Source organism: Balaenoptera ricei, chromosome 10 (assembly GCF_028023285.1).
Source record: "Balaenoptera ricei isolate mBalRic1 chromosome 10, mBalRic1.hap2, whole genome shotgun sequence".
In the NCBI taxonomy this organism is placed as follows: domain Eukaryota; kingdom Metazoa; phylum Chordata; class Mammalia; order Artiodactyla; family Balaenopteridae; genus Balaenoptera; species Balaenoptera ricei.
The window spans coordinates 94,559,838-94,583,507 of NC_082648.1; the positions used below are offsets into that span (position 1 = coordinate 94,559,838).

Sequence of the window (23,670 nt, forward strand, 5' to 3'; positions counted from 1 at the left end):
TGCCTAACACAGGCTGTACTTCTGTTGCTGAAGGGTCCATAAGGTTCTATAAAATGAGTTGCAAGGCTACTCCAAGCTCTTAAATTATATGATCTTCACAATCATGCAAACTAGAGTTCTCCTGCCCTTTCAGGACAGGAACAATCTGCTCTATGTATCTGTGACCTTGGCCTGGCCTCCTTCCACTCTTTAGATTCTTCCCCCACGGCTCCCGTTAATCCTGAGATAGTGCAAAACAAAGTCCTTTCCATTTGCTGCTGTCTGATGAGCCAGCTTTGACTAGAGTTAATTGGGTCACTTCCAATGTGCCTGTGCGCATGTTTCTCTACCGTCCTTGAGTGAAGGAAGAGAGATTTTTCTTTTCTCAGAGGAATATTGTCCTCAACCAGCGAAGGAGGCAGACGAGAGACTTCTGGGAAGCTGTAGTCCTAGGTTCTTACCCTAATTCCATCACTACCTGGCTTATAATCTAGGGAAAGTCACCCCACCCTTGGGACCAGCTTTTTCCTCTGTGAAAGAGGAAAAAGATAACCAATTATCTTCTGTGTTGGGCTTTCAGAAAGCATCACGGACCGATGGCAACATTCTTTCTCAAAGAGCCTGGATGCAGCATCACAATTTTTCTTGTGAAAATGGTCCAGACACCCTTACCAAGAGTGGCTGGGAAGTTTATGCTTCTTTGCCATCTACGTACAGATGAGCTCTAAGATGTAGGTTGGAAAGGGGCTGAACTCCTAGGCGTACAGAGATCTCCCAAAGAAAATGCTAATTTAGCCTTTTTTTTTTTTTTAAATTGAAGTATAACTGATGTATAATATTATGTAAGTTTCAGGTGTACAATATAGTGATTCACAATTTTTAAAGACTCTATTCCATTCATAGTTATTATAACATATTGGCTATATTCCCTGTATTGTACAATATATCCTTGTAGGTTATTCATTTTATACATAGTAGTTTGTACCCTTAATCCTCTCCCCCTACCTTGCCCCTCCCCTTTCCCTTCCCCTCATTCATTCATTCATTCATTCAACAGGTTTTAATTAAGTGAGGCCTTGACAGGGGCCGAGGATTTAAGGACGCGTTCCCAAACTCGTCTGCCTGTTGGCATCACTTGGCAAGGCTTCAAAAAATACTGATGAGTGGGTGGGTCCTACCCCCCCAACGACAGGGATTTAACTGATCTGGGACACGACCCAGACTTGGGAGGTTTTCAAGGATCTGCAAGTAATTCCGTTGAGTTTGGGAACCACTGTATTAAGGCATGGGGAGCTTCCTTCTGGCTCTACTGCATCAATAGGCTTTTACTCTTTGGGTACATATCCTAGCTTCTTGATAACCAGGGGAAGTTTTGGGGGGTAAACTGTGAGACACAGGATTCATCTTCCAAAGGGTCTTGCCCACATCTTCCCTTGCCTGTCACAGAGCACAAGCTTAGGGCAGGTCCCGCAGGGCACTGAGGAGATCGTGGGAAAAGATACAGTCTCTGCTCTAATGGCACTGGGGGCCCAGCAGGGAGATGGACCCCAGATAAGGCGTTAACAAGGAGGAGAGGTCAATGGTAGGACACGAGGAGGACGAAGGGGACGGGGTGTTGCGGGAGCCCCTCAGGGGGGCACCTTCTCCCAGGATGGGCGGGCTGTGGGAGAAGGGGAGGGAGCACCTGATCGTGAGAAGCTGGTGCCTCGCAATGCTGTTCCCACCACGTGCAATCCTGGGCCTGGGCCTTTGCCAGTCACCTCGCTGAACCCTCTCTGCCCGTTGCCTGCGTGCATTTCCAGCCAGAGGTGCTGTTCACTAAGTTATCTGATGTACACATGTTAACTGAGCACGTCTGTGCTGGGCATCATGCCAGGCCCAGCTGTGAACGAGGCAGACAAGGACAGGGTGCATTAAGGGAGAGCGCTACCTTGCCCAGCCCTATAACATCTGGGCGCTCAGGCAAACCTTTTGCGAGCTCCCAATGATGCTACAGAAATGAATACACTACTTCCTCTCCTTTTTGCCCTAGTTGGTCAAGCTGTCTCCATGGAACAATACCAGACTTTAACTAACTAAGAAAACTCAGGAAATTCTGCTTGTGAAGATGCTCCCAGCAATGATGACAGAGGCAGACTTGCCGTGGTTCCTGATCACCCCTGGGGACGCCAGAAACACCTGGGATGGAAGGGAAGTTTGTCAGAGACCAGATTTTCTGAGTGTACAGATGGGGTTGGAGACCAAGAAGACTTAAGTATTCATGTGAATTTCAACCAACATTGGGACATTCAGAACACATGTATTTTCCAAATTGTATATAACTATACAGTACATTTATGATTAAAATTTTTAAAAACTCCTTATTTTAAAATCAACTATGCTCTGCAAGTCCTCCACGCCCCTCCTTGCCCTGCCCCCACCCCCTCCTCATCATGGCCGCACTGTGCTGCTGAGCTCTGATTTACATTCCCAGTGCCCTGAGAGGAAACGTCAGTGATTTGAGATAAGCTGTTACTGAGAGATAGTTATCCCTTTATTGCAGCAGAATTTATAATCTTGAAAAATTGGACGTGGTTGAAATGTTCCAACACTAGGAGACCCGTTAAATACAAAGTATTCACCCACTGGAGAGAACTCTGTGTAGTGATCAAGATGATGTTCAGGAGAGTCAATAATTGGATTAACATGGAAAAGGTTTATTTTAACAAGTTAGGTGAACAAAGCAGGATGAAAATTGTATATCCACTTTCTCACTTAGAACCTAACCAGGGGAAAGACATCTCTCAAACCTGGCAGTAGAGAAAACAAAAGAAAACTCTGGCAGGAAGTAGAGCAAGGTCACACTGCAGCTATGGTTATTTAGAGGTAATTTTCGTTACTTTTCCCATTTCCTTTGATGTGATTCCTATGATGTGAATTACTGTTTTATGAATTGGAAAGAATAGATAATATTTACATCAAAATTAAACAATTTTAAAAAAAGAGGACCAACTCATGGTCTGCTGGTCTTAGCTTCTTCAATCAGTTGAATGAATACAGTCTCACCCTCACTAGTGACAGAGGTCACAGTGGGAGGAGAATGGGTGTGTTTTCATGGGAGGCCACGCCCATGATGCTAGCCATGGCTGAAAACCATGACACCTAGTCTTTTGGGTTTCTGGACCCAGTTCCATGGTGTGTGCGCGTGTGTGTATGTAGGATTCCCCACACCACCAAGCAATTCTGGACACCAACAGGGAGTGGGCCTGGGGTTGCAGAGCTGTCCTAGGGTCAGGAGTGCTGTTGGAATGGGGTGCTGGGCTCAGGGAGAATGGGGCAATGCAACAGTGAAAAGTGATCAAGAATCTGCTCAATTGGGAGATTGGGACTGACATATATACACTACTATGTATAAAATAGATAACTAATGAGGACCTACTATATAGCACAGGGAACTCTACTCAATGCTCTGTGGTGACCTAAATGGGAAGGAAATCTAAAAAAGAGTGGCTATATGTATAGGTATGACTGATTCACTTTGCTGTACAGCAAGAAACTAGCACAACATTGTAAAGCAACTGTACTCCAATAAAAATTAAAAAAAAAATCCACACACACTCAAGACAAACGTGCGGTACACTTTCTTTTGAGCAAGATTTTTTTCCCACTTATTTTCTTTCTTTTTTCTTCAGGATTTTAACATGGTTATCGCCAACTGTTATCCAATTTACTGACCGAGGGAAATTAAGAGGTTTGGATAGAAAGATGATGTCAACATATTGAATTTTAGGAGCCTTGGGACTGCAGCTGGACGAGACTAGATTTTGGAGAGCTTTATGGACTCCGGCCATGGCCTTGCGTCATTAGGTGCAAACTGGTGTCGAGTTTTCAGGGGAACAGGAGACTGATGACCTGGGGAACACCATGACTTGAGGGAGTAGAGGAAGAAGACCCTACAAAAGGGACAGAGCGTCAGCCAGAGACGGGATGCAGTGCCAGCTCTTGGGTTTCTACTGGAGAAGCACTAGAAACACCAGTGCTCAGACGTGAAGGGCGCAGACTTTGGAGGCTGGGACCCCAGTTCTGCCGCTTCCTACTCAAGGGACAGGTTATCTCCTCTCTCCACACCTCGGCTCCCTCATCTTTCACGTGGAATAACAATACTGGTGAGTCTGGGATTTGATCTCTCTCTCTGCAGAAGCTGTTAGCCTTACGGGTTCTGCGTCAGAGACAAAGGACTTTACTGCTCCCGGCCCGCTGGCAGCAAGAGCCTCAGCGTGTGGGACGGGGTAGATGCTGCTCCCCCGGGAGGTGTGCGCGGCGGCCGAGCCCTGAGCGAGGGGCAACCACCTCTTCCAGAGCAGGTAGGAAGCAGACTCGTTCTTCGTCCCTGCGATACACCACCCCCCCATTCCTCAAGGTTACTAGCTCTAAATGCCACCCCAGAAAGGTCCGGGGAAAGCGAGGTCAGGGATTCGCTTGCCTGGTACACCCAGCAAGAAGCACAGGCGCCAGGACCTGAGGAGGAGGACACCCAGCACCTGCCGCGGGGCTGCCGGGAAGATGAAGGTGATGTGAGCACACGTGGAAAGGGCTCTCGGCATCCGCCCGCGATCATCAGCGGGGGTGGCCATACGGAGAAGGCGGGGTTGGGGTGGCGGCTGCGTTATCACCTTACATCCGAGATTGAAAAAAGTCATTCAACATGTATTTATTGAATGCTTGTGCGTTGCAGACACCGGAGACACAGGAGTTGAACAGAACAAAGCTGCCGACCTCCGGGCGCTTCCGTTCTAGTACAGGGGGAGGCGCCGCGGATAAACTAGGCGGGGGAGCTGGTGCACAGGCCACAGACCCGGATGAGGACGGGGACTGACTCGGGGCCGCCTTGCCCAGAAGCACGTCCTGATCCAACTGCTACTGTAGCGGGTGGCTGTCGAGAGCAGGCGGGGGGTGCGCTGCTGGGGAAGAGACGGAGGAGGGAGGCCAGGCCAGGAGAGCAGGGCGGACGCACCAGCCTGTGTCGCGGGCAGCGGCGGAGGGTCTCGGGAGTGCCCGGCTGCGCGGGCGCTGGAGGTCAGGTCAGCGCCCCGGGGGAGGCGCCACCTGCTGGCGTCACGCGGGGGCAGCTTCAGGGTCCCGGAGGGAGAGGCCAGCCGGCCGCGGGTGAAGAGCAGGGAATTGGAGTCGGCGGCAGAAACTCGTTCCAGAAGTTTGTCATGAAGGAGAGGACTGGGATCGTGCAAAATTATTTGCATGTTTCAATGCCACAGGGACTAAAGGACAAGGTTGACCTCCATGTGGGAGGGACGCTGGAGCAAAGTCCCCGAGAAGGTGGGAAAGGACGGACGTGTGGGGACAGCGCCTCTCCCGGTAAAACAGGAAGGACGGGAAAGGATGGGTGTGCGTCCAAGTAGGTGTCTAGATCAAGGGGATCCCGTGTGTCGGCCTCCATTTCCTCCCGGAAACGGGAAAGGAGACGATCTGAGTGATGTTAGGGAGTTGCAGATTTAGGGGGAATTTCAGAGATTTGGGACTTCCTGGTAGAGAAACCAGTGCAGGAGGGGTGGCTGAGGAAGCCCAGGGAAGGAGGAAAAGGCCCAGGCCCCATACAGAAGGAAAAGGTGTGGGAGCCTGGGTGGCGGCCCGAGCCAGGGGAGAGGTGACAGAGGTGACAGGTGGCCAGAAGGGAAGCGCCCCCTGGAGGGCAGTTTCTGAGGCAGGTGAGGGCGGCAGCGAGGACACCAGGAGAGGATGGAAAAGGGAAGAGGTGAAGCGGAAGGAGATTTCAGAGGCAGAAGCAGGAAGACAGCTCCTGCAAAGACTGGAAGAGCCGGAGGGCAAGTCCCATGGCCCCAGCCTCGGCCTGTGTTTCCCTCTCCCCTCATCTCATTCAGGGAGCGTTGTGTTTGCCGCCTTCTTTTTTCCATCTTACAAAAGTCAAATCCAAGTTCTATCTTTGGAGCATGGGGGAGGCAACAGAGGTCGTTGAGGATCAACACACGCAGGCCAGGGCGAAGAATGGTGTTTCTCCTTTTATTTAAAAACAGTGCTTCATTACCATTTGCAAAGGCAGAGGCAGTGCTCCTCCTTCGCTTAGAGTTTATAAAAGCCAGCAACATGATCAATAATTTATACACATGGATAGTAATACAAAAAAATAAGGAATAAAAGCTAAAGATCTAACTACTCCGACCTTCACAATTCCAGCTACTTGATAATAATAGGAGTAATCCAATGAATACTGTATGGTCTGAAAGCTACTATACAATATGATTCTTAACAAGAAGGGGAGGGAATTGGAGACTGTCACAAAGCCCTGGGTGCTTCTCTGGAGTTTGTAGGGAAACAGGACCCTGGGCAAGCAGCTCGGGTGTCCTAGGAAGAGATTCGGGGGTGGGGGTGGGGGTGGGCAGGGGGGAGAAAAGGTGAGGTGGTCGATTATACAAGCATCCCATGTGATGCCCCCATGCCCCATAGGTACCTGTTTTGCCATGGCAATGGGAGGGGGCCGGAGAAACTGCACGTTGCATGTAGGGATGGTTTCGTCCCTGCCACGGGGAGCGCGGACAAGAGGGGAGGTTCGGTGGCATTTTTAGCCTTGCAGAGATTTGGACTGAAAAGCTCAGAGACTCAGGTGGGTCAGCCTGTCAGGGACAAGCCACCCTGCCCGGCTCTCTCAGCACTTTGCAGCCCTAGCTTACGTGTGTCAGCCCCAGGTTTGCTCCAGCTATTCACAAGCAGAATTATAACACAAGAAAAAAAACAATTCATATCCCTTAGGGGGAAAAAAAAAAGGAGGATCAATTCATCACTCGATATATAATACAGCCAAAATGAGCTGCCAAGACAAGCACACACACACACACAATACTGTGAACAGAAAAATACAAGAAAATGACAAAGCTCAGGGTCTGGGTGGGGTATCGACGTTGCTTAAAGCACTCATCAGTCCCCGGAAAAACCAAACCAAAAAACATTTTTAAAAAATTCAAAAACGTACGCACCCCCTGGGAATCTGGCGTTGGTAACAGGGGCGGGTGGTAGGGGGGAGAGAAGAGCATCGCTGTTCCCTTTTTGCTGGCTGGTGTGAGCTGAGCCCTCACCACACTGGCAGGTGCGTGTGTCACTGCCAGGCGGAGGGGCCCCGGCTGGCAATCCCCTTAAAGGCAAGGTTTGAGTTGTGGCCGATGAGCAGTTCTCTCCGTTACCAAGCCCTGCCAACCAGCACTACCATGGCTGAAGTGATCGACCGTTTTCCTGAGTAATCTGTAACTGGCTACAGTTCCGGTAACGTGGAGAACTCAGCTACTGCGGCCACCCGCCATATTCGAGGACTCCCCTCCGCCCCTTGGCTCCTCCTCCCTAGTGCATCTGATTCGGGAATTTGAGAACCTGCTGCAGCCTGGTCTGTAAGCCTTATTTTAAAGATGGGGGCCAGGGACTCAACGGCACTCGCTAAACCAGAGGGCACATGCTGGCTTAGGACACCCAGAGTCTACTTGGGAAGGGCCCTGCTTCACACTCTAGCTCCTGGATGGCTATTGCCTGGTTGATCAGTCAAGTGAGGATGAAGGAAGAACACAGCAAAGGGGAAAGGGAGGGAAGAGGCTTTCGGACAGTAACATTTCCAAAAAAATCGTGTTTTATGCAACAGAGAATCAGGTTTCACTGGTGGATACTACAAACGGTCAAACATTTTCAAGAGCATGACAAAATAAAAACACACAAATTTACGTTGGATGTTCACCTTGCCCACTATTTTTTTTCCTATCTTAAAACAGTGCAAACAGGTAACTTATGCTTTTAAAACACCACTACCCCTTCCCCACCCCCCAAAGTCCCTTTCCTCCTATTTTCTGGGGGAAACGAGTCTGCGATTCTGCAACTGTTTCTGTGCTAGGGGGTTGCAAGCAGCCGAGAAGTGGCTGGGCTTGGTCAAAGGGGGCGGTCCCAATGGTCCCCCCCTCCTCCCTTACAGTGCCCTCTGGGCTGTCCCTTGCTTCCCTCCCTTGGCCTCATCCTCCCACCAGAAGGAAGGGAGGCCATCCAGCCCTTCCTGCAGATCCTTGGGGTTGCTTCCATCCCGAGTTTACATCTCCTTCCTACCTGGAAGCTATGTGACTAGTTATAGGGTGGTAGTGATTCACCGACTTATCTGCTAGAGCTCTAGGAAAGTAGAACCTAAACTAAGAGTTCAGCCCCTGAGGAGTCACACTTCTGAGAGAAAGCTGCTATCATTGATTTCTACTGAATAGAGCTCCACTAGCTCCCCTTAAACTAAGAGCTGAGCTCCAGTCCCCTTCTTTTTCAAGGAAAAATAATATCGGCTCAGTTCCAACTGTGGCTGCTGAAGGAGGATGGTGACGGTGGGCTTTGTAAAAACTGAGAGCCTTAAAAGCGACGAATCACAACAGCTGATCTCGGTCAGTGGGAGCTGAACTATGTAATATAAGGAATTCTGGAAAAGCTCTAAGGACAGCTCTCTGGGCTGAAAGAGGGATATTCAGATAAAGGTGGTCACTAGAGGGCTCCTGAAAGGAGCCCAGCTTCTAAGAGTAAGATGCTTAGTATAGAAGTCCACATCGTGACCTACAGTAAAGCTGTTGAAATTGATTCAGCATGGATACGTTTTCTGGAATTATTCACCAGCATCCTCTAACAAACTTACAAGATGCCATACTCTCTTCTGACTCAGTTTCTTAGTCCAGTGGGAACTAGAGTCAGGAATAAACAAGCACTGATGCTTCGAGGAACCTGCCTCTGATGAAGTTGCCTGTATGGAATCTCAAAGTTCAAAAGCTGTTGGGGAGGTTGATGCTTCGAGGGCCCCAATTCTCAGTGATGACACTGAAAACCAAAGGCCCTTTAATAACAAGCAGAACTCTATTTAGTCTTTCTTAGTAAAAGGAGCTGAAGGAAGCGGTATTAAAACCATCCCTGGAAATGCAGCAGAGGCCCACTGGAAAACACAGAGCTTGCCTATGGAGTCCTCAGCCAGAACCAGCTGAACTGAAATGCACAAAAGCTCAGGCTTCTGCCTCTTTTAAAAGGGCTGTGGAAGCTGCCTTCTCTGCCTTTCCCATCATCTTTCCCTCTTTCTGGAAAAAAAGAATAGAAAATTCTTGAACTCATTGCCCTATTTTCCTCCCCTGCTATGGATACAACCATTTAGAATTTGGCCTTGTCTCCACTGAGTAGTGGCCTGCCATTTGTGAGAATGGCCCCTATTTGAACAGGACACAAAATTTCTCTCAGTTTCTTCACTCAGTAAAAGCTCTCCCTCAAAACAAAAGCAAAAGAAAGAAAGAAAAAAATCCTCCCTGCCCCCATTCCCTAGACCTGTGAAAGCCCCACATCCCATTCCCACACCCCAAACTATAATATTTATATACACACACAACAAAAATTGTCTCAACAGCAACAAACCAAACTTTGGCTTGGGGAGGGGAACCCTTAAAAATGGCCAATGGACTGGGCAGTCTGGTGTCCCCTATTCTGTGCATTCCTCCCCAGAATCAGTTAAGAATTGCATCGAGGCCTCTAGCTTCCTTGATGTCTCCCCTAGTTTCAGGGAAGCCTCCCTCCCAGTTATTAGGAGAGAGAGGATTCTGAAGGGGGAGAAGAGATGTATTATACACGACAGGCCAGTCCCCCCTCACAGATCCCTCTCCTTACAAAGAATGTTTGATGCTGTCATATGTCAGTCATTTTAATTCAGGGACATGAATCAGTATCAGTCAAGAACACGGGTGGAGGCAGGAGTAAAAAAAAAAAACAACAAACCAAAACAAACCCATAACAAACCAGAAGCTCCATGTCTCTGAATTACTTACTCCCTTTAGCAGCTATCCCTCGGGTGAAAGGTCACCCTAGTACCAATGTGAATAGACCAGGGAGCCAAACGGACCGTGCTTTTCTATTTTCTAATGCCTTCATTTTGGAAATCCTGCAGGACCCCTGCCTTTAACAGCTAAGAGCTAGAAGAGAAACACTTTCTCCCCTGTCTGATGATAGATAAGTTGAAGCCAGGTAGTGACAGCAGTGACTCACTGTGGTGGCCACCACATGACTCTTCCTGGCAACGTATGAGATCCTGGTCATTTCAGACCCTCCTTCCTGTACGGGAGGGGAGCAGCCTCAGGGGCTTGTTTCATGTCCTGTAGTGTTCATGAGTACCAAGTGGTCCAGATGCTCAGCTGGGTGTCTTTGGAGGACAGTGAGAAGCTGGGTGGAATGGCCACAAGGGCTCCAGACTGTGGACAGAAATGACTCGTAAAGGCTCTGGAAGATGAAAAGTCCTATGGCTTTGGAGCTTGTACAAAGTGCCTTTGCCTGCCCTCACATGCCCTACTCACAGAGACCTCCAGGGACAGCTGATCTAGGGCTTGGTGCTTCATCTTTTGCCACCAGAGCCTTTATTATATGTTTTCTACTTTGTAGTGACTTTTTGATGCAAGAGAAAGATCGGGACTATCAGGGCGCCTTAATCTGACATCGTCTAACACCCCTTTTCTTGCTCTCACCCTCTTCACCGGTGCATGACAATTTGTACTTCTAGCCCTCAAGCCGTGCCCAGATACCTCGGGGAAATCTGGCCACTGGTTATTTATTCTTCTGTCCCTGGGTCCTAAATTCCTGAATCTCGAGGACATGGGAGCAGGGTGTTAATAAAAGGAGAGATGAGCTAAGCTGTGGTTCAACGAAAGGAAAAGCAGCCCAGCAGGAATGCTAGGGTTTACAGGAAAGAAAAGAGTGATCTTTTTCATACTCCAGAGTTCATTCCGAGACCGGTTTCCTAATGAGGTGTTTATTATCCACAGTCTGAGTGCATGTCTGGAAATATTAATACTATAATTCCAAAAACAATGCCAACTGTCTCAGGCCTTGCGTGTAAGATGATTGTAAAGAGAATGAGGAGACAGGAGGGAAGAGGAGAGGAAAGTGTCTTAGTGATTCTCCTGCTTTGCCAGCACACATTCCTATAGTCTATTAGCATGTGGATTCCAGCCACAGCCAATCAGAATTGCCTGCCAAAGACCAGAAACTCAGAAGACTAGAAGGATATCCTGTTGCAGAGAGATCTCTTCCACTTCTGCTTGTCCCACAGCCATTCAGCACCAGATACACTTTGGTAGTTCTGTCTGCTGATTTCTGATCAGACGCATTTATCAGCTCCTAATGTCTCTCCTTCCTCATTAACTGCCTCTTCCGTGATTGACAGAATAAGCTAAGCACGGACATACAGACATGGAAATGCGTTATTTTTTTTTTTTTTTTTTACCACAGTTAAAAAAAAGAAAAAAGAAAAAAGAAAAAAATGCACAATCTTTGGAACAAAAGAATTAAAGGCAGAAATTTAAAGGAAAAATACATATTCAAAGAACATAGTGAGGTATAAAAAAGTATTCTCTCTTTTTTTGTGTTTTTTGTTTGTTTGTTTTTCCTCTTCATCTTGCTATAGAGTTCCTCTACTAGTAAATATTGCAATAGCCAGGCCTCATGAACTGGGGGGCTGTCCCATTTGCAGGGGTCTCACGTCACTTCAGTAAGGGGCAAATCGGCTGTAGCCACCTCGGTATAAACTCGCCTGTAGTAATTAAAGACACAAAAATATTAAAAGGTTGATGAGAGAAGCATTACAAAAGAAGACATGTCCTGAGGAGGGATTTGGAAAAACAGCTTCCTTAGAAGCTTCAAAGCAACTGGTTAGATGTTGTCTAGTGCATGAGGTCAGGAAACCAACTTCTGCCTCTAAGATGCTCAGACCAGAGCCCAAACATCTACTGCTGACCTGATATTCTCAAGGGGAGAGTATGCTAATGGTTCATTATTTACATGAGTTAGCACAGAAGAGAAACTCAATGAAGTTTAAAACCAAGTCTGTAAATAGTTTGATTTTTTAAAAGCATGGGTCTTGTTTAACCTTGATTACCTCATTACAAGCGTGACCTAAAGCACACTGCTGATCTTACCTTCTTACCCATTACCTGGCAGTGGAGAACACGTTACTTCTGACCACTATCTCTGTCACATCGCATGTTTGAGATGGTGCTGGATTTAAACCTGAGTTAATCTTTCAACGAATAAAGTCTATTTCCTCTGTAATTTATAAAAAATACCAACCAGGTTGTTTCTTGACATATCTGATTTTTATCTTTTATATATATATATATATATATATATATATATATATATATATATATATATATATATATATATGAGATATGTAAAACTGGGGTATTAAGTGGGCTTCTTTCCTTTCTTTAATCATAATCTAATGAATTATCTTTTTCAATCAAAAGTTCCCTAGGGACATATCGCTCCTTGGGTCATTCTTTTAGTACAGGACTTATATCACTTGGGCACTAAATAAAACCTCAGGAATTCCCAACACTTCCTTATATCGTACGTCTCTACTTCAGTTCTAAACACTGCCCCCCATACCCCCGCAGGACCCTATTACTTCCTTCCACAGATCTTCATCAGTAGAGATTTAGTGTGGGAAGTAGCAGGCTCTCTCACATCTTTTATGTCTTAACTGTGACCATCGTTCTGCCTCCCTCTCAGACATGGTCATCTGTGTTCCCGGGCCGTTGGCCAGTGACACCGTGGATGGCAGAGAACGTCTGGCACGACGAGGTATCACTGTGGACCGGCCAGTCTTTGCTGAATCCAGTGAGTCCCGTCATTGGCCCGGAGGTGTCCAGGCCAACACAAAAATACTGCAGGGGGGGATTCGAGTTTGGTCAGGGGGATTATTCTAGATGAGCTCTATGGACTTTTTGTATACTTCTAAGAAATATACCATATTTTGCCACAAATGTTATTAATAAAATATCTTTGTAAGGCATTTGTTTGGTGATTTTTAGTACCATCTGCCGGAAGGCTTAGGAATAGCAGGGACATCCTTTGGCATCTGCATTTGAAGCAGACAGGTTAAGTTTTTTGAAAAGTTTACTGTGAAAACTGGAGAGTCTTGTGCCCCAAGTCTTGGCGAATACCTATCAGTAAAACTCTGCCACAGGTATGCGTCCAGCATCTGAGCCATTATAAAACAGCAGGCTGTTCCCTTCCTTCCTCCCGAACAATGCCGTTACTCAGGGCAGACTGTCACTGCTCATTCCTTTCTCCTGTCCTTAACCAGGCCAGGGGGCTCACACCAGCACACACACAGAAGTGATATGAAATTTCCAGACAGTCCTATTGGTTTTAATACTTTGGCAATGGAAGAAGGGCTGAATTTATCACCTCCCTAGATCTTCTGTAGTCTGTAGGTAAAAGTCAGAAGTAAAACGTTTGAAAAAATAAAAGGCACATCTACTTACCACAGCGCCAACTCCATAGCTAGCGGCAGGGGCAAGGGCATGGTAGGGGTCGGCCGTGTACACCCTGCCATAACTGGAAAAAGAAATCCAATCAGGGAGATAAAGGAAAGACAGTGACAAAAAAAAAAAAAAAAAAAATTAAGGGGTTTTACTGTGCTAAGGACTTGTAACTTGGAATGTTATTAGGAAACTGGCAGAATGGAAAAAATCCCTCCGTTCTACTCCTAAAGGCAGCAACTGAAAATTTCTGAAGTACTTCTATAAAATGGAAAAGAAGGGCACTGGAGATGAGGAAGAGGGAAATTGGGGTCAAAGCCAGAAACACACAGGAACAAGAGGGAGGGAGGGGAGGAGTGTGAGCCTGTGAGCCGCTGGGTTTTTGGCAGGATAGAGTCCAGGCAGAAGGCCTGTGGAAAACCCAGCTCAGCAGGCAGTCCCGGGGGCTAAGTGCCCTTTTGGAAACGGCGCGGGGAAGGAAAGGGGGTGACGCGGGGCGGCCCGGCGCTCCCCGCCCCCGTCTCGGCACCTACCCGTCGCTATAAGCGGCGGCGGCGGCGGCGGCGGCGGTGGCAGCGGTTGCAGTAGCAGGCTGTGCGTATCTGTAGGCTGCATATCCACCCTACAGGAGAGAGGAGAACTGACTTTACACATGCCTCTCCCCCGGGGGGCAGGCGAGCACACACCCGCCCACACGCAGATGGACGCGGACGCAGACGCAGACACAGACACAGACACGAACACAGACACACCCGTGGGGAGAGAATGTTTCAAACTGCATCAGTCTGCATGTTATTCCTTAGTGTACAATTAAGCTCCGCCCAAGGCAGGGATTTGCTTTGCAATTTGTAATAGTAACAAAAATAAACTACACTGTAGTACCTCTTCTCAAATTTAAGAAATGAAGATATGATTTAAAACATTTTTTTACTGAAATATAGTTGATTTACAATGTTGTGTTAGTTTCAGGTGTAAAGTGATTCAGTTACACATATATATATATCTATATATTTATTCTTTTTTAGATTCTTTTCCATTATAGGTTATTACAAGATATTGAGTATAGTCCCCTGTGCTCTACACTAGAACCTTGTTGGTTATCTATTTTTATATATAACAGTGTGTCTATTGTAACTCCAAACTCCTAATTTATCCCCCCCGCCCCCCCGCAAAATGAAGATATGATTTTGGGTCTGTCTTCGTGGGAACTTTGAACAGGGAAAATATTTACAGGAAGTTGGGAGAACTTTATCTGACAGGAAATGTAAATTATAGATTAAAACATTAAATTTATATGTGTTAACTGCAGATTCTCTGATGCGTACTTGGATTGATCCATTGCTAAGAGACTACAGTATATAAAGAAAGGTCCCATATAAGTGCTATGCTCCATGTGGCCTAGTGCGTTTGCCAAGAGGCTAAGATAATCAAGCGATATTTAGAAGGAAGAACCAGTGTAGATCAGGGGTTGGCAAACCTCCATCTGTGGACCAATGCAGTTGGCCTCCTGTTTTTGCAAGTAGTTGTGACAGAGACCGTATGGCCTATGAAGCCGAAAATCTTTACCACTTGGCTCCCTACAGAAAAAGTTTGCCAAGTCCAATCTATAGTTCAGACTCAGGCAAATCAGATTACAAAGGGCTGTGGACCCTTGGACTAGGTTCAAACAGACCAGGAAGCCCTTCCCTCCCCGCCAAGCCTTTAACTGCATTTATTTTTCTTCCCTAAAAGGTTTTGGGACTTCTTACATCCTAATCTCACAGCAGGTTCTGGAGCTTTTCTTCCAAGGGTTCAAATATCCTCTCAGTCCTAAAGAGTTTCAAACTCCCCTGTCCTGCTATTTTACCTCAGTTTAGGTGAACCAAATACTCAAAAGGTTTTCTCTGTCAGGGTGAAATACTTCATGAAGTTTTTCAAAGATAATCACAACAACAAATGCCGCATGAGACAGGCTATTTGAAAAAGTGGCAAGCTCTACTTTTCCTTCTTCTTCTTTACCTTTCTAGAATTCATCTATTTTACCTAAACCTAATTCAGGTGTGTACTTCTATTACTGTCATTTCCCCATCAACTATAGGTAAATACAGCTATGTCCATTTGGATGGCACCTCAGCAGCGAGCACAGCATGTTTCGTTTCTGTATATTACTGTGTCCGTTTCTCGTGGACATCTGAAGCTTTCTGGCCTGTGCTTTCTGCTTTCTATTCCTTCAATGTTCAGTTTTTGCTAAACCTACAAAAGAAATTTCAAATTTACTTCTGTATCATTTCTTAGGATTGGAAACAACCATTTTCCAATGGGACCCTTGGTCTTCTTAGCCATCTGACAGGGAAGCTTCTAGCTTGCTGCTTTTACTTCTGTTCAAATCTTATTCTGGAAATAGCTGTGATTTCTTCTTAGAGGTTTCTACAGCTTTTTGTTTATTTCTTACATAATTTATGCCTTCTCTAACTGAAGACACTGCACCACGGGGGGAAAGCTCACTGCTGCTCTTTAAATTTATGCTGCTTAAATTCATCAGAAGCAGCTTCAAACATACATTAAAAAAAAGGCCCCTGATTGGCTTTCAGTGGTTTTGTATTATTCCTTCTTTGTTCTTCAAGTGAATGACTTGGAAAAGTAAACACTGTTTTCTCAATTATAAGTCTTTCCACAGATATTCCTATAAATAAGAAAACTCTAATTAGTATTACCAAACACTGGCAATGAGATGGTAACGGATAGGGCCGTGGCAGGAAGTACCCTCGGGGGCTATCTGTGATCCACACGCTTCCTCTGAATTCTAGCCAGGTCTATGGGAACAGGCAGGCCAGACTGATTTGGGCAAAGCCGTACATCCAGGCGGCAACATACACACTGCCATACATACACACATAAGCATATACATTTATGTATAAACTAACTCAAGTGTCTCTTTACCTTTTAAACTTCTAAAGAAAAAATGAAACAGTAAAAGGATTGTTAAACAACAACATGCTAATCATCATAATTGAAATTTTAAGCTTTATATGAACCTTGAAGGCTCAATTTTTTGGTATCACTAGAGATGGTTCCACTAGTTTAGAATTAAAGTTTGCTAGTGTGAAGTTTACAGAGGGGCCATGTTTAGTAAAAACATCCTTGTAAATGAGGATAATGTGGTAAACAAGCATCATGAGGTTTCTCTCTTTAGCAGTCCTTCAAAATCCAAAATAATCTCTAAAAATTGAAAAAGTCAAGGTAATAAAAGCAATTAAAGCCTAATTTATATCTTTCTGAGTAAAACATTTAAAAACTGAAGTGCTATGCCATGGGACAGAGGTATGCATTCTCATAAAAGTACTAACTAGACTCTCAGTTAAGTCTCGGTATGTCAGAGATACTGGGGATTGTATTAAATCATTAAATTTGAGCTGTATTGGACTAATCATGGGGAAAAAAGGAGATTCTGAATGAGGTTACTGATAGCCATTTCCCCTCAGTTTCCTCAACCTGCAAGAAGCCATCGGAACCTCAGTGGTTTGGGGGTAATGTTATTGTTAATCAAGACAATTTTAAATGGATCAGGCTGTGGAAGGGAAGGCTCCCTCCAAGCAGAAGGAAGTAAAGATAACCTATCTGCAGTCCTTTCCTTCTGTTATGAGTGAACGCTGACTCTGGAGTTTGAATTTGATGAGGTTCTCTGCTATTCAAATTCAAGAACACAGGACAGGCATGCAAATATTTTACTGGCAACAAAAGGCTCAAGAAGAGTATCAACAGAATTTTAAGAAAAACTACATTAATTTTTTAGAAAAGCAGATAATATTTCCACATGTCTACTCTTCTGATTACTTTATGATAATGGTGCTATAGAGAGGCCCTTTAAAGGGGAGGGGTCTGTGTTTAGGATGGGCAGGTAATATCGCAATAAACTGATTTGGTAATTCATTGATGACTACCCCAAAGTTAGAAAAATTAAATTGTATGTCATGGATTCCTCCTCTTAGCTGTATTCTTAGTCCAAAGTATTTCTGCTGGTGCTTTAAACTGGTTATTCAACAAAATATCTAACCATAATATAAGCCAATGAACATTCAGATATATTTATTTCTATTCTGGATTTTGGAACGCATAAAGAATCCAGGCTGAGAAACTGTTTTTTCAACTTTCACTTCTATTAGCAAATCTGAAGTTGTTTATGGAACATGAGAACAAAGTGCAGTTTGAAACACCAAGGGTTTCATTGCTGTTTCTTAAGTTTTTCAAAAAGAACAAGGGTGGGGGAGGGGTAGGAGAGACAGGGTTCAGGCGTGGGGAGGGGATATGGCGCCACATTTATTAATCACATTAAGAACTAAGCATGCCAACATCTGGAGCTAGAACAACCAGCAAAATCACCACGTTCAGACTCAGATTGGCTAACTCTATCTATCCCAGCATTCTCTTGGGACAGCGGTTTGCCCTAGGCTCTACCACAAGCTCGGTGAAGTACACAGCCTCAATTACTAGAGCGTGCAGCCACAACGACCTGGTATTACGGAAACAGTCAGTCACCACTTGAGTTAACATTCCAGACCCTAACGACTGGCCCCTCCCCAGCCCAAAGAAGAGTCAATCTCGCCCACCCTAGCCCTGGCCCACACCACAATGTTAATAATTATAACAAGCAGTAACCCATCTGTTATATCAGAGAAGGGAACAGAGACTCCACTGAGAGATTTAGAGTGAGATGTTAACATTTCTTCAGCTGACTGCACAAACAAACAAACAAAAAAAGAGGAGAAATAATTCATTTGGAGATATGAAGTCATGAGATAGCTGATGTGTATTGCTTTTAACCATGCACCGATGCAAAACTGAAGCAACCATTAATAATAAAAATTAAAAAGGACATATGTATTTACACACAATCAGACCTGTTTGATCTGAAGCAGTTTGCAGATTCTATCTGTGTGTGATTTGAAATAAAACAAAAAATGGGGATTAGCATGGCCACAGCACACCCTAATGTCAGAGGGCACACACGGACAGCTTTCTGGAACCTGACAGCTGGATAAATTTGGCATGGCTAAGCCTGGTCCAAATATCCACATGCCCCTTTAAAAATAATTACTTTCTTATTCCTTTGTAATTCATTCTGAATGATTCCTAGTGCTCCCAACTGGGACAGCCCAATGCTATATCACTCCCCAGTTCAACCTTCCTGATTCAGTTCTGACCCGCAGTGCTCACCTGTATGCTTGCCCTCTGTCAACACCCATACATTCTGATCCGGTGTTCTTCTAAAGTATTTCCCATGTGCTATCCTTTCTCATATCCGTAACACATCCCTGCCTTCAACTTCCAGCTTTTTCAAAGGAAAATGCTGTTACCTTTAAGATCCTTTTGTTGTTGTTGTTGTTAAAGTCTCACTTTTGCATTACCCAATGTCACCTCCTAGGGATTTTCTACTCCACTCTGAACCAATTTTATTGTCTAGTGAACTTTACAGCATTGCCACGCTGACCACATGATTCTTCTGCACAGTTCTGTAGCTGTGTTTTAACTAGAACAAAATGGAAGGGTTCTACGTATCCTCCCTCTTATACCTGACCTTTCCTTGCCTATCCAAGTTTAATCCTCTCTTGTCTTGATTTTCACCTGGCCATTAATTTTATTATTACTTTTTTGTTTTAGGATTTACAATAAAACAGGACTTTGGTGAGCATGTGATGTCAAGACACCTTCTTTCTACCTGGAAGACAATGACATTATGTGACACTGAGGAGAAGAATGTGTATTTCAAGACCAGCAGACAAAATGAAAGCTTGTTCCGTACATGTGATGTATAGATTTATAGAGCAAGGGGAGTTGGGGGGTGGGGGTGCGAGGGTGGGGAGAATGGCAGGTGCGATGCTTCAAATCACTACAGCAGAGCAGAGATCCAGTCCAGCTAGCTTGGGTCTAAGGCTGTGCCTCTGGGAATCACTTTGTCTCTACACGATTCTAACCCCCTCCTTTCCCTCACCTCCTCCCCACTCCGGCTCAGATCCACTGCTCTAGACTGAACTTGTATGAGGAGGGCTCATTAGGAGAACAGAGTTCTTCCGTGGCAATATGGCACCTTTGATTAAATGTGAATAACACAGATGTGAATACAAAACTCATAATAATGATAATATTGTTACTGCTTTTGATTAAGAGACCTATCTACTTGGAAGAGTAGATAAGAAAAATTTTTAAGGAAAATCTTTAAAATTTATCTTATTATTATTAAAATTGGGGTTAAGGAAAGAAATTTTTATGACCAACTTGGTATCTTCCACTTACTACTTTTATGATGGATGAGAGATGATGTTTAATTAACTGACCCTTTCGAACACTACTATTCCACACCTCTCCCAGTCAGCTCGTTTCCCAAAGCTTGCGGGGTAGCCACATAAATAAACTAACTGAATTGTGAAAAGCTGTCTATTGTTTTCTTTTTCCTAGCACCCAGCTCTCAACGAATCTAACAGTGCATCATTATCCAAATGCACTCACTAATCTAGTTTTAAGGTGAAAGGAAAAGAGGGCAAGGGAAATACATGTTTCAATTTTAGAGTCCCAGTAAGTCTAGATTTTTAAGACAACTTCAAACTTACATAGCAGCACAGCCCAATTACTACCTATGATTTCACGACAGGGTCCAATTCAAGATTCAGAGTCCTGTTTAGACGGATTCTACCTTCTCCCTTTTCTCATTTCTTTCACAGTAGTAAGAAAATGTCCCAAATTTCTAAGCTCTCCAAATATAAAAGACCAGTTTAAACACCATGGGATAAATGTGATTGACAAACTAAAAGAGGTGGCAGTGATGGGACAGTGCGTATAACACACCTGGGGCGGATGTGTGGCAATGGGACAGGAGCACTGAATTTTGGAGGAAATGCCCTCTTGTAAGGAACTTGACTGGGTGCACTGCTGAGGTAGCAGGGCTTAGATCACACGCTCACAAGTCTTGCTTGTCCAAAAAAGCCTCTGTTCCCATCTCTAACGTGGAGCTGGAATGGTTAGTATAATTCAATTTTTTCACTGCAATCCACAATCTGATTGATTGGCAGGTCACACTGGCACTCCTACCTGAGGTATTTTAGCGCTAATGATTGGTTCCTGTAAGACTATTCTATAACAGAACACAGGAAGAGCAGTTCAAAAAACACAGCTGTGGAAGGAAAACAATCATACAAAAAAGCCCGCTAAGGGGCCCACCAGCCTTTTCTTTCCTTTGGATGCAAGCATGCTTTTCACAGGATGAGAATTAGGAGCAGTTTGTTATCCCATTAAAAAAGTGAATTAGGGTGAATGATGTCTTTTCTACTGATGAAAAAAAGACGGGGCGGGCAGACACATAATCTATCTGCTACACTCCCAAGTCAGCAAGGGGAGTCTCTTTACAAATCATGGGCACAATTGCTAGATCAGTTCTCCTGAGAGGAATGTGTCACAAAAGACACAGCGAAGAAGAAAATGGCTAGCAGGGATTACGGCCTAAGAGCAGAACAGGGAAAGAGATAACCAAAACAAAAAAACAAACAACCTTCACAGTTAATAGTCTAAATTAATATAACTTAAATAAAACCAGTAACAAACTCTTTTCCCTCATGTTGTCTCTTCAAGCTTGGGTTCAGGGCACTTTTTATACTAGATAAACCCTCCTCTCTTTCTATTTCTAACCTTCTTTTCTGAGGAAACGAGAACTAAACGTATATTGATAGATTTCCACATAAGGGAAAATATACAGAGAGAAACAGAAACAAACTCAAGGTAAAATGATAAGAGGTTTTTGTTGTTGTTTGTTTGTGGGGCAGGGAATATGAAGTTTTAAAAGCTGTATTAAAAATTGCACTAGGCCTCGCTCAACAGTTCCCTCCTCCTGTATTCTTGTTTTTCATTCTTGAGTTCGGGTATTATTTCAGCACTACTTTTTCCTCCAAGTAACTGCTTTAAGATAAGAACTAAGAAATAAAAATACCATTACTATTCAGTCTTTTCATCAACAAGGGGCCACTGGTCAAAAAAATGTTTTGGCAAGGTCACTGAATTACTTCTGTTCAGCTTGATAAGGTGATCCAGTTGGTAAATAAAAAAAAATTCAAGAGTATTTTCTCAACAACTACAGAAAAACCATCTCTCTCTTAATAAAATCATATACTGTAAACTAAGGAAGTGAGAGAACTGTAAACAAATATTTGGTTGGTTGAGTTAACAAGGTGAGAGTAGGCAAACCTTAATAAGGTAGAAGTAGGCCACAATTAGGAAATACCCAAATAAGGAAGATATTTGAGAAAAAAAAAACTTGACTTAAGAAATAATTCAAGTGGAAGTGTACTCTAACAGACCAGATATCAAGAAAACAACTTAAATAACATAAAGATGAGTTTCATGAGACTATGGATACTAACGTATATGGGAGAATGTACATGCTAAGAGCATATATAAATACGTATATTTAGAAAAGTGCACTTTGGTGTAAAAGTAGGATTTGTTTCCCAACCCTCAAGTTTCACGGTGAGCACAAGAAAAAAAGATCTTTCATTACCTCTTGAAAACCACTGGAGGAAAGTTGTGGATTTTAATTAAAGTACTAATAGAGGTAATGAAATATGGATTATTTGGGTTTTATGCTTGGCTAAACAAATAATTTAGGTAATCTGGGTAAGTCACACTCTCTCTAAGAAACATATCTGCAAAGTGAGAGCGTTGGACCAAATCATGGCTTAGGTTCCTTCAAGCATGTGTTAAATTAAAGCGTACTTTGAAGGCCTGCTCTAAACAGGCCAGGTGTGTACAACTCACCCACCGAATCTCAGAGGGCTGCTCTATCCTGTCTCTAGTTCCTGCAACACAGAGGGCCTCCAAGTGCATTCTGAAAGTTCATTAACGTTTTCAGATTGCCGAGAATCTCTGGCAGACTGTGGAAACAGTTCATTAAAAAGGTACCCTTATTGACTCTGGGGAGGTTAGGGTAGAGAAAGCATTTCCAGACAATTCTACCCTATGCCCAAGGAATCACTTCATGCTGACAAGTTTTTCTCAGGAAATTGTTTCTTAACAATGTGGGTGGTTAGACCAAGCTTGCATTCAGAAAAAGATCTTTGGAGAGAGGTCCTAATAAAAGACTTGCAAAACTCAAAAACTTGACTCTTTTTTGTCAGTTAGATCACTTTGTCCATATTTTAAATAATATGTGACCACCAATCATGGAACTTGAGCTATAGCTAGACTGTTTAAATAATGGATGGTAATAAAGATGTTAGCATGGCTGGTCAAATGAACAAATCTTGTACAATGGTCAAATGTCTGTAAAAGAGTCTAGGTTGCTAATGATGCCACTTGTTTCCCTCTAGCTGGCTCTTAAGGAAAGAGCCCCACTGGCTGTGGACCTTCTGATACAGAAAAGCCTTATGCACTGAGTATGTGGTTTCCTCTTATTCCTACCCACCCTTCACTGGCATCAGTTCCTTATTTCACTTTCACAAGACAATGCTCTCTCCAATTATGTGAAATAGGAAAACACACATTTCAGAAAGCTTCCTGCCATCTACATAAATCAAAGCTCTAATGATCTAAAGAGGGATGTGAAATGAGAAGAAAAGCAGAAAAGGGAAAGAGTTGGTTTCAGGCTAAGCTAGTTCTGTTATTTATGTATGCACATGAGACGACAGTAAGAAAAGACTTTAAACCTGCTGATCATCTCGCAAGTATATTTGTGATACACAGAACATCTGTGGGTGTAGGGAAGGGAAAAGAATATGTCCAGTAGACTGACTCTAGCAATGATCAGGAAACCCAAAGGCTTAGTTTTTGCACCCAGGGGCAAGCGCAGTGGCAGAGAAGCATGCTTGCATTCTTAAATATATAAATATATATATATATATATCCACAAGGAAAATGAAAATAAAAATTAAATTATATTAAAAAAAGAAAAAAAAACCAAACCAAACCAAAGAAACAGAAAAAAAAGGCTGGCTTGTCAGGGGATGGGGTCGAGAAGGCCCCGGTGTGTGTACTTACATAGAGGTCAGCACCGTAAAATCCGTCCTGGTAAACCACACTGCAGAAAATCCACACAAAAACAAAAACAAAAAAACAAAAGAACAGAAACACATTCCGGTTATTGAGGACGGCAGCATGCACATGCGCTCTACACGGGCAGGTGATGTATGAATACGGACCCTGGGCTTGGGGCCGGGGTCAGTCAGCCAGGAGGAGCACAGGGGCACAAGCTCTCTCGGCAGCTCCGGGACAGGCATGGCAGGGGAGGAAGGAAACCCTGGAAGGAACTGCCTGCCAATCTGGTAATTAAAGTAGGATGAAAATACTAAAGCGTATTCCCAGAGGGCCTAACACAGCTATCGAAAATCTGCTGGATTGGAAACACCAACTTTTCATATCTGGAGTATTT

At 44.2% G+C, this 23,670-nt stretch overlaps 1 protein-coding gene across 21 annotated transcripts in view; it reads right to left on the reverse strand.

Moving 5' to 3' along the window:
- Positions 1–5,980: 5,980 nt before the first annotated feature.
- Positions 5,981–23,670, reverse strand: part of RBFOX2 (RNA binding fox-1 homolog 2) — a 266,331-nt gene continuing 248,641 nt past the window's right edge. For 11 of the 21 annotated variants that reach the window (XM_059936866.1, XM_059936865.1, XM_059936869.1 and 8 more), the window contains 4 exons: positions 20,346–20,388; positions 13,817–13,905; positions 13,287–13,359; positions 5,981–11,548 (listed from right to left, as the gene is read on the reverse strand). In XM_059936866.1, the coding sequence (XP_059792849.1) occupies positions 11,504–11,548; positions 13,287–13,359; positions 13,817–13,905; positions 20,346–20,388 (250 nt within the window). In that variant the 3' untranslated portion in view covers positions 5,981–11,503. Of the gene's footprint in view, positions 11,549–13,286; positions 13,360–13,816; positions 13,906–18,159; positions 18,193–20,345; positions 20,389–23,279; positions 23,320–23,670 lie in introns of those variants that run through there. The other 10 variants (XM_059936870.1, XM_059936868.1, XM_059936862.1 and 7 more) reach the window with 5 other exon arrangements.